The sequence below is a fragment of the Ursus americanus genome, chromosome 3 (genome assembly GCF_024610735.1).
Source record: "Ursus americanus isolate L20-20 chromosome 3, mUrsAme1.1.p, whole genome shotgun sequence".
Taxonomy (NCBI): Eukaryota; Metazoa; Chordata; class Mammalia; order Carnivora; family Ursidae; genus Ursus; species Ursus americanus.
The window spans coordinates 70,512,907-70,528,254 of record NC_142129.1 but is presented as its reverse complement, the minus strand read 5'-3'; the positions used below and the strand labels follow the sequence as shown (position 1 = coordinate 70,528,254).

General features: G+C 39.0%; 1 protein-coding gene across 7 annotated transcripts in view; it reads left to right on the top strand.

Annotated features, from left to right (window-relative positions):
* Nucleotides 1–15,348, top strand: part of CDK14 (cyclin dependent kinase 14) — a 924,301-nt gene that overhangs the window by 528,252 nt on the left and 380,701 nt on the right. For all 7 annotated transcript variants that reach the window (XR_015724025.1, XR_015724024.1, XM_045793298.2 and 4 more), the window contains one exon: nucleotides 159–222. Coding sequence is in view for 5 of the 7 variants with exons in the window: in XM_045793298.2 (XP_045649254.1) it covers nucleotides 159–222 (64 nt within the window). In the remaining 2 variants the exon portion in view is untranslated. The remainder of the gene's footprint in view (nucleotides 1–158; nucleotides 223–15,348) is intronic.

Genomic DNA, 15,348 nt, shown 5'->3' with positions numbered 1-15,348 from the left:
GTGGTTTGTTTTTACTGAAATAAAATCCCTGGCACACGATCATGGAAAAAAAAAAATCCAGAGTTTCATCATAAGCAGTGTACTGTTTTCTACACTGGAGAATTTTGAGTGCTTTGGAAATAATAAGTCTGTTTCCACAATTTCCTGCTCTCCCCTAGGTTCTTGGAACGCCAAATGAGGACACGTGGCCTGGAGTTCATTCTTTACCACATTTTAAGCCAGGTATGTTTCATTAATTACAAATAACTAACTGCTTCCTGTATGCTGAGTGAAGATATACATTTTCCCCTCAGATTTATATATTCTACCTTGAAAAATTCTGGTTCCTTGCTATTGTATATTCTACCTATTAGTAGAGTTGTCCTTTGTTTTTACAATTTATTTGTTTGTAAAGATAGAATTAATGACATTCCTTATAAGAGGTTTTCACTGTATGTACCTCATTTGAGTTGACTGGCTAATAATGTAACCACATCATCATTGGTTATACTAGCATCTCTGTCTATAAAACAAAATTTAAATCAGGGTGCTATCATCTTTCTGTGTGACTTCTTGAAACAATACCAGGAAAAGTATTACACTGTAAAAATGAAAACTTTACATTTTGATTTATTTTTTTAAACTAGTGATATATAGTCCATTAGTTTGAGTTTAAACATATAAAATGTTCTGCATGTCTGTTGTACAGCATGCAATCTTTTTTAATGTAAAATATTTAAACCTCTAAACTGGAAAATCTGAGAGAAAATGCACTTTTTAAATAAGTTGTCACTTTTTCCTTCACCAATAGATGGCAGTCAAGAAACTTTCATTTTTAATAATTATACTAGGAAAAGGATCTGAAATGTGGTAATTTAATTTTTATAGGAGAGATGAAAGGTTTGGAATTGGAAATTTAGTAAAAATCAATGGAATGAATTATTGTAAAATATTTCTCTTTTTTTTTTCTTTTTCTCTGTTACAAAATATGGCTTATAAAGTACAGACCTACTATAAAATTACTGAAAGGGATTTTATGGACGATCTAATAGTCCATTATTTTATGAAGGAAAAGAGCTATGAATAATTTCTGTTATGGGAGCCAAGTTTATTCTCTTGCTTCTCTTCCCGTATTTTGGGGCACCATCAGGAATAAATTATCAATCCCAAAGAATGACTGAGTTGGGAAACTATTTTTATTCTCAGTATTTTTCTTCTGAAAGTGTATAGTGTGCTGAGAATTCTTCTATCTTCTTGGGCTGCCCCAAGGACTCTTTGTACTTTAACTGAAAATTTTAAGTGACTTCTATGTTCTGAAAGACTGTAGAAACTTAACAATTTAAGATGGATTTTTCCTTCCTTTTTTAACCAAGCGAGAAGCACCCTGTAACTGCTCCAGCTGTCCCTAATGGAGTCTGGGAACACAGCTCTTTGTAGATGTTCCAGATGTGGGCTGTGAAAGAAGGTTAGCTTCCCCATGTTGGCATCTAAAATCTTAAGTCCTGGGAAAATAGAAAACAGAGGACACTACGAAAAGATTTTGAATGAATAAAGTTAGATGCAGAGAGGAATAATTAGGACAGTTGTTTGGCCTGCCAAGATTCTGCACCAGAAAAGATGGACTCATATGTTTATTTTGGTGTGAACAGAATTAATCTCCATCAACAACATACAAAAACATTTATTAAATGTGTTCTGGGAAGTCCTGTGATGTAGTGCAAGTCAAGCTAACAGATTGGGAACCTCATGAGATCAGGGACTGTGCATAGTTCATATTTTGGTGTTCAGTAAATATTTGTTGCTCTGAATTATACTGAATGTTTAAAACAGATACTATTTACATGACTTTTCCGGGGTAGACACATATAAATTAGGCTATATATGTTTAAGTTATTTAATATTATGTACAAGTACCATTACAGACACTTAATACATAGAAGGTAATGGGGGACCAGAAGAATGATGTGTTTAGATGGTGAACGGCATGGGTGCTGACAAACAAGAAAGATATTCCAGGCAAAGCTTGGGGTTTGTGGGGCAGAGTAGACATGATAAATGTTCCCTGAGTTAGCTTGAGAGGTGCCAAGGGAAGACAAGGTACTAGACTGAGGCAAAGGAAGCAAACCTGTGAGTCCTTTCATGCAGCACTTAATCAGATCATCAGGGTCCCTCGTCTCTGGCCTCCCGGACCTTCACTCTGCACCGCCTTATTCGGCCCCCCAGGGAGTGCCTTAGAAAGTCTGAGGGAAAGCAAGAGAATCTGAACCTTAAGGACGTACTTTGTTTTGTTTTGTTTAATAGATTTCATTTTTTTAGAGCAGTTTTAGCCTCACAGCAGAATTGAGCAGAAGGTACAGAGATTTCTCCATACCCCTGCCCCAGCACATGCACAGCCTCCCCATTACCAACAGCTCCCACGACAGTGGTACATCTGTTCCAGTTTGTTGAACCTAAATTGATGCAGCATTATCATCCACAGTTCACAGTACACGTTAGGGTTCACTCTTGGTGTTGTGTGATTAATTTCTGTGGGTTTGGACAAATGTCTAATGACATCTACGCACCATTATAGTGTCCTACAGAGTAGTTTCACTGCCCTAAAAGATCCTCTGTGCTCTGCCTATCATTCCTCCCCACCCCTGGCAACCACTTTTTTTTTTTTTATTGTCTCCATAGTTTTGCCTTTTCCAGAATGTCATAAAGTTGGACTCATATAGGGTGTTGCCTTTTCAGATTGGCTTCTTTCACTTAGTAAAGTTGACTCAAGTTGCCTTCATGTTTCCTCATGGCTTGATAGCTGCTTTCCTCTTAGTGCTAAATATTTCATTACCGTGGTATATTACAGTTTATGTATCCATTCACCTCCTGAGGGACATCTTGATTGTTTTAAGTTTTGGCAATTATGAATAAAGATGCTATAAACACTTGTGGGCAGGTTTTTGTGTGGACATCAGCTTCCAGTTCCTTGGGGAAAATACCAAGGAGTATGATTGCTAGGTTATACATACTTTGCTTAATTTTTAATAGCTAATAAATTTAAGCAATTCAGGATATCAAACAATATGAAAAAGAAGCATGGTATAAAGCCTCCCCAACCCTGTCTGCCATCTTCCCACTTCCTCAGAACCACTGCCCTCACACCATCCCCATTTTATTAGTTTCTAATGTTTCTTTCCTTTATGTAATTGTAGGAAATTATGTATATATATATTTTCTATTTCCAGTATTAAACACAATTCTGGATCTTGCTTGTCTCAATGCATCCTATGGGTCTTCTCATATCACTGTATAGAGGAGGCCAGTGGGGCTTATAGCTGCATTGTTTTCCATTGTATGAATTTTAACCTATTCCCTATTTATGGGCCTTTGGGTTGTTACCAGACTTTTGCTATTATAAATATCATAACCCTGTACATATTTACACACCTATATATACGTGTCACATGTATGAGGTACATGTGATGGATAAATTACCAGAAATAGGGTTAAAGAATCAATAAATACATACAATTATAATTTTGAACACTGTCAGATTGTCCAAAGGGATGGTGCCCGTTGGCTCTGTAACCAGCAAACACATGAGAATGCTGCTTCTCCACTCCACAGGCTACAGCCACACTTTCAGATTTTACCAATCTGTTAGGTGACAAAAGGAATCTCAAAACAATTTTTAATTTCATGCTCCTTTTTATGACGAGGTTGAGCATCTTTTCGTGTTTCAAGATCACTTTCATTTCCTTTTCTGGGAACAGTTAATATCTTTTGCCCAATTTACAGTTGAGTTATGTGTCATTTTCTTATCAATTTCTATGGCTTCTTTATACATTGAAGAAAGCAATTTTGAAAATAATCCTCACTTTCATATCTTACTTTTCTTGCTTAACAGAATAAATTTGCCCTAAGAGAAAAAAAGCTATGATAGTTGAGAACAATAGAGTCATTATATTTTAAAAGATCAGTTGTTATTAGAGATCTGTGTGTGTGTGTGTGTGTGTGTGTGTGTGTATATATATATATATATATATATATATATATATATATATATATATGAAGGGAAAACTGTTTCCAAATGGATTATTTTATAGCTGTGATCTAGATCATGAATAAAGTTAAAATCTGAGTCTCTTGGTTTTAACATATTCTAATCTAATTATCTACAAGGTCTTTTTCAGTGTTTTTTTTAATTAACTTATCCTTATAGTGAATTTCTGTAGAATAAGTCCAATTTATTAATTCAACAATATTTATTGAGCACCATTTATGTGGCTGGGCAGTGGGGATATTGCAGTGAAAAAAACACACGAGATCCTGATAGGAGAGACCTGTAATACATAAAATGCATTGTAGATTAAGTGGCGATGAGTACTCCGGAGGAAAATAGAGCAAGAAATGGGATCAGGAAGTGCCAGGGAAAGGGGCACCTCACAGTTTTAAATTGTAAATGAATCAAGGAAGACCTCACTGAAAAGATGACATTTGATTCAAGGACATGAGATAGAGAGAGAGAGAGAGAGAGAGCGAGCCATGGAGATATTTGCAGAATTTCCAGACAGAGAGAACCGCAAATACAAAGGCCCTACAGTGGGAAGAAGAGGGTATAAAATCAGGTCAGAGGCAACAGGCACAGTGCCAGCAGGAGTCCTTCACCCTTTACTCTGAATCAGACAGAAAGTACTGGAAGATTTTGAACAAGGCTGCATGTAATCTGGGTTGCATTTTAGTAAGATTTCTCTGTCTCTTGTGCTGAGAATGGGGGGCCCAAGCACAAGCAGGGAGACCAGCTTAGAGCCTGGGACAGGAGTCCAGGAGAGAGATGACAAAATGTGTCATAAATAAAATGACTTTACCTTCTCAACTTCTCTGTTTTAGCAGAGAACTGAACCTGGCTTTCCCTTGGAAAGGAGAGCAAAACTATAGAAACATTTTTAAGAACGATAGCCAAAAATTTAAAAGAATTAGATAACAACTGGTTCTTAGTCTTTAGTATTTAGTCTGTATCCTCTTCTGCTCTTACGCTTATGCTGACACCGAATTCCTTAACCTCATTCCTTAACCTTCTATGAGAATTCGCTTACTCCAATAGCAACCAGGCAGCTGGGACAGGCCACGGCCGCATTAAAATAAATAAGTATATATGTAAGACACACGTGCACACACATATGCATACGTGTGTGTGTGTGTGCGTGTGTGTGTGTGTGTGTGTGTGTGTGTGTTACATAGGTTAAGGAGTCTGACTGTGGGAGGTGCTCTTTAAAGAAGTGGAAAGTGGGTCTGGTTTTTTGAACTTGATTGCTTTCCCGTTTCTCTTCCCTCACCCTTGGCGTTCTGTGGTATATGGTCTTAAAAGTAGAGGTCTCTCCCTCCCTTTCTCTTTCTTCTACCTCCTCCTGCTTCTCCCCCCTCTCCCTCTCTCTTATATCAGAGGGTCTACTTTTATCACCAAGCTCAGGATGCTTGCTGTGGGCCAGCCTCAGAGGTGAGAGGTTATTCTTAGCACTTCAGTAATTCTGTCACCTCTGATTAGATTCTAAACAAGCCAAGCCCCGTTCCCTAACAAAAAGTTAAAGTCCACTGTAAAATTAAGACAAATTTACTTTCACTTGTCTCATAGTTACTCAGTAACAGGACACTTTTGCATAATGCTCTGTGCCTCGGTTTCCCTGAAATAGTAAGAGTCTTCTCCGTGTGAACCCCAGGATCGCTTTCTCCTGCCTGCTTTGCCTGCCGCTACTTTGCATTGACAGAGGCAACACGGCTTCTGTGTCCCTGATGAAGTGATACTTGAAATTCTTTGTTATATAAGACAGACTTAGCATTAATATTTAAAAAAAAAAAACACATCTTGCCTACATATTTGATGTGTTGTTTGGGCTTTGCAGAACTGTGGTCATCCTAAATCAGGGTAGAACACAGGTAGACATGGGAGGCTCTCCAGGCTGGTAGAATCAGGGCAGGTGACGGAGGACGCCGAGAAGACTTTGAAATTTCCTCACATCGAGGAAAACCTTTGGGGCTGGGAGCACAAGCACTGTTTTGGTTCTGCTGTAACTGCTTAAGCAAATTGAACACTAAAGCTGGAAGAAGCTCCAGGAGGCATCCAGTCCTGCTCTCTCCTTTGTCAGGTTAGGAACCCAAGACCAGAGATGTTAAGCGGTTTCTCCAAAGTTAGTCTCAGAGGTGGAAGTAGATCCCAGGTCTTCCTGGGCTTCCGTTCAGTGCTCTTTTTTCCAGCATACGTAGGGTCATGAGATCGTGTCCACATCAGGCTCCACACTAGGTATGGAGCCTGCTTAAGATTCTCTGTCTCCCTCTGCCCCTCCCCACTCTATACACTGTCTCTCTCTTTCTCTCTCAAAAATAAATAAACAAATAAAGATAGTTTGGCCTCAAAATAACATGTAGACTCCATGTATGATACTTTTATTCATCTCTTAAGTGCTTCTGACAAAAGGGGCCATTCAACAGCATTCCATTAATAACAGGTTATTATTCAGGAGTTTAAAAAAGGAAGGCACTTTCAGGAAGAAAAAAAAAATGTTGCTAGACCAGAAACAATTAAAACTAATATAATTTAGACTAAAATAAATCTATGTTCCCAAATCAAGCAAGAGAACAGAGCATTTCTAAAGTGATTATATTATTCCTAAGAGAAAGTTATCTAATGCAAGAGTCTGATTAAAGAAGATTTGATGAAAATAAAATGTTTTTCAATGAATGAAGTGAAATAAAAGAATTTGCCTTTGGAGGCAAATTGCAGAATGGTAGTATTTTAAACATTTTATGCCCAAAACTAAGCCCACAGACACATTGACCTTGAAGGCAACATTTAAATATGGACTTAGTTACAAACAGAGAAAGACAATACCATAGGATTTCACTTAAATGTGGAGCGTTACTGAATGGGTGGTGGGCAGGGGATGGGTTAAATGGGTGATGGCTATTAAGGAGGTCACCTGTGATGAGCACTGAGTGTCGTGTATAAGTGATCAATCACTAAATTCTACATCTGAAACTAATATTACAGTATATGTTAACTAACTGAAGTTTAAGTAAAAACTTGAAAAAATAAAAAACAAATGAATAAATAAAAAGCAGAAGCAGACCCATAAGTACAGAGAGCAGACTGATGGTTGCCAGAGGGATGGTACGGGGAGTTGGGCAAAGGGGAGTGGGAGATACAGGCTTCTAGTTATAGAATGAGTAAGTCACAGGGATAAAAGGTACAATAGGGAACATAGTCAATTGCATTGTAGTAGAATTATTTGGGGACGGATGGCCACCACATGAGCATAGCATTAATGTATAGAGAGATGTTGAATTTTGTCGTCCACCTGAAACTAACGTAACGTTGTACGTCAACTATACTTAAATAATTTTTTTATAAGACAGGAAAAAAGAGTATGAGCAGAGTACCAGAATAATGAAAAAGAAATTAAAGTTTAAAAATATAGATAGGTAAATATGGACTTAGTTGTACTAAGGTTTTGTAATAAGGTGAAGAATTTCTCCTCAAGTCCTGCCTATTTCACAAGCCTGACTGGGGCCCAAAAGCCAAATCCAGACTTAATTCCAGAAGGAAGATGTGAATTATTTTAAAATAGGATGCTGTGGTGATAACACCTTACATTTTATGTTGTATTTTATTATTTACAAAGCACATTAATATATTACCTCGATTGGTATTTAGAATAACCCTGAGTTGTAATGTTGTTGCCCTAAAAATGTTGTCCCATTTTACAGACAAGAAACTGAAACTCAGAGAGATTGTGTGGCTTGCCCAAGGCTCTGTCTCAAGGATGTAACAGAGACAAAACTCAATCCCGGGTCTTGCAGTCCCCAGCCTGGCATTCTCACCCATGCTTGTGCCTGCCTTTAAATGGGTTTCCCTAAATGCAAACATAGGGGCATGAGGGAGAATTGTCAGGCTGTCCTCAGCCCTGCCTTGTGGCATCTTGGAAAAGATCTATACCTTCTTGTAGTTACCAGAACCAGCCTCTATCCCTTTAACCCTGTGCTTCCAATAAATTGTGAGCTCCAAAATGCCCCCCGTGGATGTTTACCTTCAGACGTGCAGTCCTTAGTACATATTATGGGAATTGCCCAGTTTCATGATTTGCAGCCCTAAGGAAGGTTGGACCCTTAGCCTTGATTCCCACTCTTGGCTTTTCCCCTAGCCTTTAAGAAGGTGATGGGAAAGCTATGGAAGCAGCAGAAATTGTTGTGTGGGATATTCAGTGCAGGAAGGTCGAAAGGAGGACATCTTCATGCCAACATGTTGTCCTGCAGAGACCACACCTTCAGTCAGGGGACTTTTGTGGATGTGCAGAAACCTCTTCCTGCTCTTCCAGAAGAATCGTGTCTGCTTCATCCAGCTCACAAAGTCCTGTGGAATTTAAATGAGATAATCTATTTTTTACATTCTCTTTATTGCTTTGTATTTACTTATATTCCACCTATTTTTAAGAAGATTTGGGCTAGCTGTATAATTGATATAAAAGTGCTTTTACACTGCTAAGAGCATATAACTACAAAATAATATTTTGGACCATAGTGTCCTCTGCCTGGTATTTCCTTTCCCAGTCATCCTGTATGCTTTATCTCAAGAATTGTTTTTTTATGTCTTTTTTTTTTTTTAACTGATAGCAACTGTGATGATCATGGGTGACATCTGGGTATACAAGGGTATAACTATGTGACAGTTATAAAAATGGACTTTAAAAATTATTATGCAAATATCTCACTCTTATCTCGGATTTTATTGCTTAAAAGTGTGGGTCTGCCTGACCCAAGGCTTAGGACATTCAGACTCTCTCCACCCACCACCAACCACCACCTTCTCCAACTCTGCAGTTCCTCCTCCCACCAATAAATGCAACTCTGGTCACATAGTGAAAAAGCCAGTTAATCAGTGAATTTATGAATGAGGTGAACTTCATAGAGCAGAAGAAGTTTTAGCAAAGGTTAAACATAACAGGAAGGGCAGAATGCCTTTACTTCCTCACTTCTCTGATTGTGGCAGTTATGCTGGGGGAGGTCACTGGTGCCTGCAAGTGGGAGAGAGCGTGTCAACATGGAGAGGCCACATTCAGTCAGCAGCAACGTGCTTCAGATTCTTTCAGGGCTCGGATTCTTGTCGAGTGCTCCACTCGGCACCTGGCAGCGTTGTAGGTGCCAAAGACACGGTGGTGAGTAAAGCAGACAAACCCCTTTCCATGGGGAGCTTATGTGCTCAAGGAGAGACCGTTAGGAAATAGATTACAGGTCAGTGTGGCTGGAGAAGTGTGACCATGAAGAGCCACAGATGATTCTGACGGTTGGGTTCTAGAAGGCCAAGGTGAGGAGTTAGGATTTTATTTGAAATGCAAGAAGGATCAATAAGCAGGGAAGGTTTTTGATCAAGGAAGGTAGTTGCTGTTTTCTGTTTTCAGAAGGACCCACTGGCTGGCTACAAAAAGTCACAGACCAATTGCCGAGATGGAGAGAGGTTTCACCTCAAGTGTGAAGTCCTCTTGATTGGGAGTTTCCATCTACAGCTCTGCATTGAGAAGGGTCTATAATGGCAAGTCTGGACTTGGGGGAAATTATTCTCACACCAGTGAGCAGAGATGCCATAGACATGGAGAATAGAGTGGACCAAGGATCTGATATGAAATAGTCATAGAAGTGGCCAATGCTATAAAATAAAAATAAGGGGGCACATGGGTGGCTCAGTCAGTTAAGCATCCAACTCTTAATTTCAGCTCAAGTCATGATTTCAGGGCCATGAGATCGAGCCCCGCATCCACCTCCATGCTCAGCACAGAGTCAGCTTGAGATTCTCTCTCCCTCTGGCTCTCCCCTCACTTGTGTGCACTCTAAATAAATAAATAAATACATAAATACATAAAATCTTAAAAAGAAAGAAAGAAAGAAACAACCAAAAAGCTTGATAATCACTCAACACTATAAAAAATTCTGTTCCTCCCCAGTAGGCAGACCTATGAGGATGAATATCTCTATAATTTATAGAAACCCATTGTGTTGCAAAGTGGGGACAATCTGTACTGATTTTCTCTTTATCTGCTAGAAGAATTTCCCATGTATTTTCACTAGAGGGCATCAAGAATGATGGAGACTAGCGGAGTGTCTAGAAAATGCCAGAGAAAATGTAATAAGACTTAAATTTTAAGGAGAAATGAAGTTCTTTGGACTGTATAGCCTTATCAAAACAAAACAGAACAAAAACCTAAGTAGGCTAGTTTCATTGTTCTCACTCTTGGAATTTTGTAAAAATCTAGTTGGGGCATTATCCACACCTCATCTCACCAAGGTTGATGTGGCATACCAGTCACTGAATAAAGATTTCCCCATCTCTTCAATAATCCTACTGCCCCAACCCCCAGAAAAGAACTAAAATCCTTTTATACTGTCCAATGTATGTGATTTGGTTAAAATCATGTCTAAGAAAGAATTAGAAATTCAACCCAAGAGTGAGAACAGAATCACATGAAGACATGGTTAACTCTCCAGGTACTGAAAGAATTGTCAGCTCTTTAAAAATGGCACGCTTGAGTTGTTACATACCATTTATAGTACCATAAACCAGCCATACACTTGTTATTGCTTTCTTCAATTTATAATGTGATGTTTTATATATATCCTGCAGACAGTAAGTGCCATCTGTGCATTGCAAAAGTCCTCCGTGTCTCCTGACCCTGAACTTTTAAATATCTTTCCAAAAACTTTAAAAATCAAGATCTTAGGAAGGGGGGCAGAGAATTGGAAGTTTTGATCTAAAACAAGACAAGTTGATTCCTGTGTTCAAGTTGGGTCTTCACCATAGTACTTGAGTAGTTAACTGTGTCCGCAGGGAAGGAGTGGGACCCCCCACAGGCCTAAGCTTTGCACCGTTAACCATCCTGAGCAGTAATTCCACACCACTGTGAGAAATTCACGACTAAGTGATTGAACCAAGGGTAGGATGAAGGTAGGATTTTCTCTCTTCTGTCCCTGGGACTTTAAGGGCACACAGAGAACAGTGCTTGTAATCTGACAATTTGTGTACAATTTTCAACATTTGAAAATTCATAGAAACACAGAATAATGACTGAAAATTGAAATGCTAGTTGGTTGGTTGGTGATGCTGTTTGCATTGTACAGTTTTTGACCGTTTGCCAAATGCTTTCATATGAATTACCTCAGGAGGTCCTTATAAGAGGGCAGGTAGGCAGGAAGATGAATGTAGCTGAGGAAAGCCTCACAAGGTAGCACTGGGCCAGAACCACACAGAGCAGTCAATTCCGCTATCATAGGGCTCGAAACAAATCATCCCAAAGTCAGTGCCAAACACAGATGAGTATCTGTTAATTACCCAAGCCTGTGTGGTGAGCTGGGTTTCATCTATCTTGTTCTGGGTTCTGGGTTCATCTCCAAGGTGCAGGCCAGGTTCTGGTTTTACCACACGTCTTGCAACCTCTTTGGAATGGCAGCTACGAAATAATGCTCTTCCTGTGACAAGAGACAGGAAGAGCACAACGCCACAGACGCATTTCAAACCCACACTGTGTCAATACCATTGGCGTCCATCATTCACTCCAAATATCATATCCATGGGACAGAGAAGAGAGGGTGGGGAGAGGGGCGAGAAGAAATATTTGCCAAATAATAATCTAATCTCCCATATTAGAGTTTATGACTTCTGGGCTTATCAGCTACTCCTGGCTAAAATAAGCGAATCATAGCCTTGCTTTGTTTAAAATGATGTTGATTTTAAACACTTCTTTGGGCCATTACTAGAGGGATCATGCAAGACAAATATACATGACTATGGAATAATAACTCTTTCGCTAGTATAGAGGTGAAAGGAAAAAATCTTGGTTTATTTATGATGCAAGGAATATTTTGCCCCCAAATATTCAAGTAAGACATGATAAACTGACTACTAACAATTGGCTCAGTTTTAAGATCTGATGAAAGTTCCTTCACTTACACTTGTCCTTGATACAGTGCTGTCAGAACATCTCTGTCGCTAACAGACACTAATGTTTGCCATGGAGATTATTAAGAAAGGACATAACTGTGTAGCTACACAGATGCTTTGACCTCTACTGCCAGCTTTGTCAATCCAACTAATAATCTCTTGCTCGTTAAAAAGGACAATTGCTATTCTCTTAGCGCTAATCCTTGCTCTCCACGAGTGTATGAAAATCACATACTTACCTATAAGGAGTTAAAAGAGTACTGAAATGTTTGTGATTTTTGGTCACTTCTTTATTGCCTCAGAAGGGGTACTTTAGGATAGCTTAAGTATTTACCCCCCTAGAGTAACACTGCTTTCCATATACACTATGTCTGCCTCGTAGATGTCTAACCTTACCATACAGGATGGTCGGACTTTCAGGCATATCAATAGTTGTGATAGTGGTGGTAACAGCTCGCAGGTATTGGATGTCTGTTGTGCATCAGACATTCTTTTTTTTTTTAATAATAATTTTTTATTATGTTATGTTAGTCACCATACAGTACATCATTCGTTTTTGATGTAGTGTTCCATGATTCATTGTTTGCGTATAATACCCAGTGCTCCATGCAATACGTGCCCTCCTTAATACCCATCACCGGCCTAACCCATCCCCCCACCCCTCTCCCCTCTGAAACCCTCGGTCTGTTTCCCAGAGTCCATAGTCTCTCATGCTTCATTCCCCATTCTGTTTAACCCCCCTTTCTTCTTCCCTTTCTTCTCCTACTGATCTTCCTACTTCTTATGTTCCATAAATGAGTGAAACCATATGATAATTGTCTTTCTCTGCTTGACTTATTTCACTTATCATTATCTCCTCCAGTCCTGTCCATGTTGCAGCAGATGTTGAGAAATCGTTCTTTTTGATGGGTAATATTCCATTGTATGTATGGACCACATCTTCTTAATCCAGTCATCTGTTGAAGGGCATCTCGGCTCCTTCCATGATTTAGCTATTGTGGACAGTGCTGCTATGAACACTGGGGTGCATATGGCCCTTCTCTTCACTATGTCTGTATCTTTGGGGTAAATACCCAGTAGTGCAATTGCTGGATCACAGGGTAGCTCAATTTTTAACTTTTTAAGGGACCTCCACACTCTTTTCCATAGTGGCTGTACCAACTTGCATTCCCACCAACAGTGTAAGAGGGATCCCCTTTCTCCACATCCTCTCCAACATTTGTTGTTTCTTGCCTTGTCAATTTTTGCCATTCTAACTGGCGTAAGGTGGTATCTCAGTGTGGTTTTGATTTGAATTTCCCTGATGGCTAATGATTTTGAACATTTTTTCATGTGTCTGTTAGCCATTTGTATGTCTTCATTGGAAGAGTGTCTGTTCATATCTTCTGCCCATTTTTTGATTTGATTATTTGTTTCTCGTGTATTGAATTTGAGAAGTTCTTTGTAGATCTTGGATACCAGTCTTTTATCTGTAGTGTCATTTGCAAATATCTTCTCCCATTCCGTGGGCTGCCTCTTAGTTTTTTTGACTGTTTCCTTGGCTGTGCAGAAGCTTTTTATCTTGATGAAGTCCCACGAGTTCATTTTTTCTTTTGTTTCTCTTGCCTTTGGAGATGTGTCATGAAAAAAGTTGCTGTGGCAAAGGGTTGCAGCCTATGTTCTCCTCTAGGATTTTGATGGATTCCTGTCTCACATCGAGGTCTTTCATCCATTTGGAGTTTATTTTTGTGTATGGTGTGAGAGAGTGGTCAAGTTTCATTCTTTTACATATAGCTATCCAATTTTCCCAGCACCATTTATTGAAGAGACTGTCTTTTATCCATTGAATGTTTTTTCCTTCTTTGTCAAAGTTTAGTTGCCCATAGAGCTGAGGGTCAATTTCTGGGTTCTCTATTCTGTTCCATTGGTCTGTGTGTCTGTTTTTGTGCCAGTACCATGCTGTCTTGGTGATCACAGCTTTGTAGTATAGCTTGAAATCAGGCAACGTGATGCCCCCAGCTTTGTTTTTCCTTTTCAACATTTCTTTGGCGATTTGGGGCCTTTTCTGGTTCCACACAAATTTGAGGGCTATTTGTTCCAGCTCTTTGAAAAATGTCGTTGGTATTTTGATCAGGATGGCATTGAAAGTGTAGATTGCTCTGGGTATCATAGACATTTTAACTATGTTTATTCTTCTGATCCATTGGCATGGAATGTTTTTCCATCTTTTTGTGTCTTCTTCAATGTCTTTCAAGAGTGATCTGTACTTTCTAGAATATAGATCTTTTACCTCTCTGGTTAAGTTAATTCCGGGATATCGTATGATTTTTGGTGCTATTGTAAATAGAATCGATTCCCTAATTTCTCTTTCTTTAGTCTCATTGTTCGTGTATAGAAATGCAACTGATTTCTGAGCATTGATTTTGTATCCCGCCACATTACTGAATTGCTCTATAACTTTTAGTAGTTTTCGGGTAGATTCTTTTGGGTTTTCCATATAGAGTATCATGTCATCTGTGAAGAGAGACAGTTTGACTTCTTCTTTGCTGATTTGAATACCTTTTATCCCTTTTTGTTATCTGATTGCAGTTGCAAGGACTTCTAGTACTATGTTGAATAATGATGGTGAGGGTGGGCATCCTTGTCATGTTCCTGATCTTAAGGGAAAGGCTTTCAGCTTTTCCTCATTGAGAATGATATTTGCTGTAGGCTTTTCGTAGATGGTTTTTATGAGATTGGGGAATGTACCCTCTCTATCCCTACACTCTGAAGTGTTTTAATCAAGAAAGGATGCTGTATTTTGTCAGATGCTGTTTCTGCATCAATTGAGAGGATCATATGCTTCTTGACTCTTTTCTTGTTGATGTGATCTATCACACTGATCAATTTGCGAATGTTGAACCATCCTTGCATCCCAGGGATGAATCCCACTTGGTCGTGATGGATAATCCTTTTAATGTACTGTTGGATCCTATTAGCTAGGATCTTCTTGAGAATTTTGGCGTCCATATTCATTAGGGAAATCGGTCTGTAATTCTCCTTTTTTGATGGGGTCTTTGCCTGGTTTGGGGATCAAGGTAATACTGGCCTCATAGAGTGAGTTCGGTAGTTTTTCTTCTGTTTCTGTTTTTTGAAACAGCTTCAGGAGAATAGGTATTATTTCTTCTTTGAATGTTTGGTAGAATTCCCTGGGGAATCCGTCAGGCCCTGGACTCTTTTGTTTTTGGGGAGGTTTTTGATCACTGCTTCAATCTCTTCATAATTAATCGGTCTGTTGAAATAATCAATTTCTTCCTGTTTCAGTCTTAGTAGTTTATAGGTTTCCAGGAAGGCATCCATTTCTTTCACGTTGTTTAATTTATTGGCATAAAGCTGTTGATAAAAGTTTCTAATGATCCTTCCTATTTAATTGGTGTTGGTTGTTCTCTCTC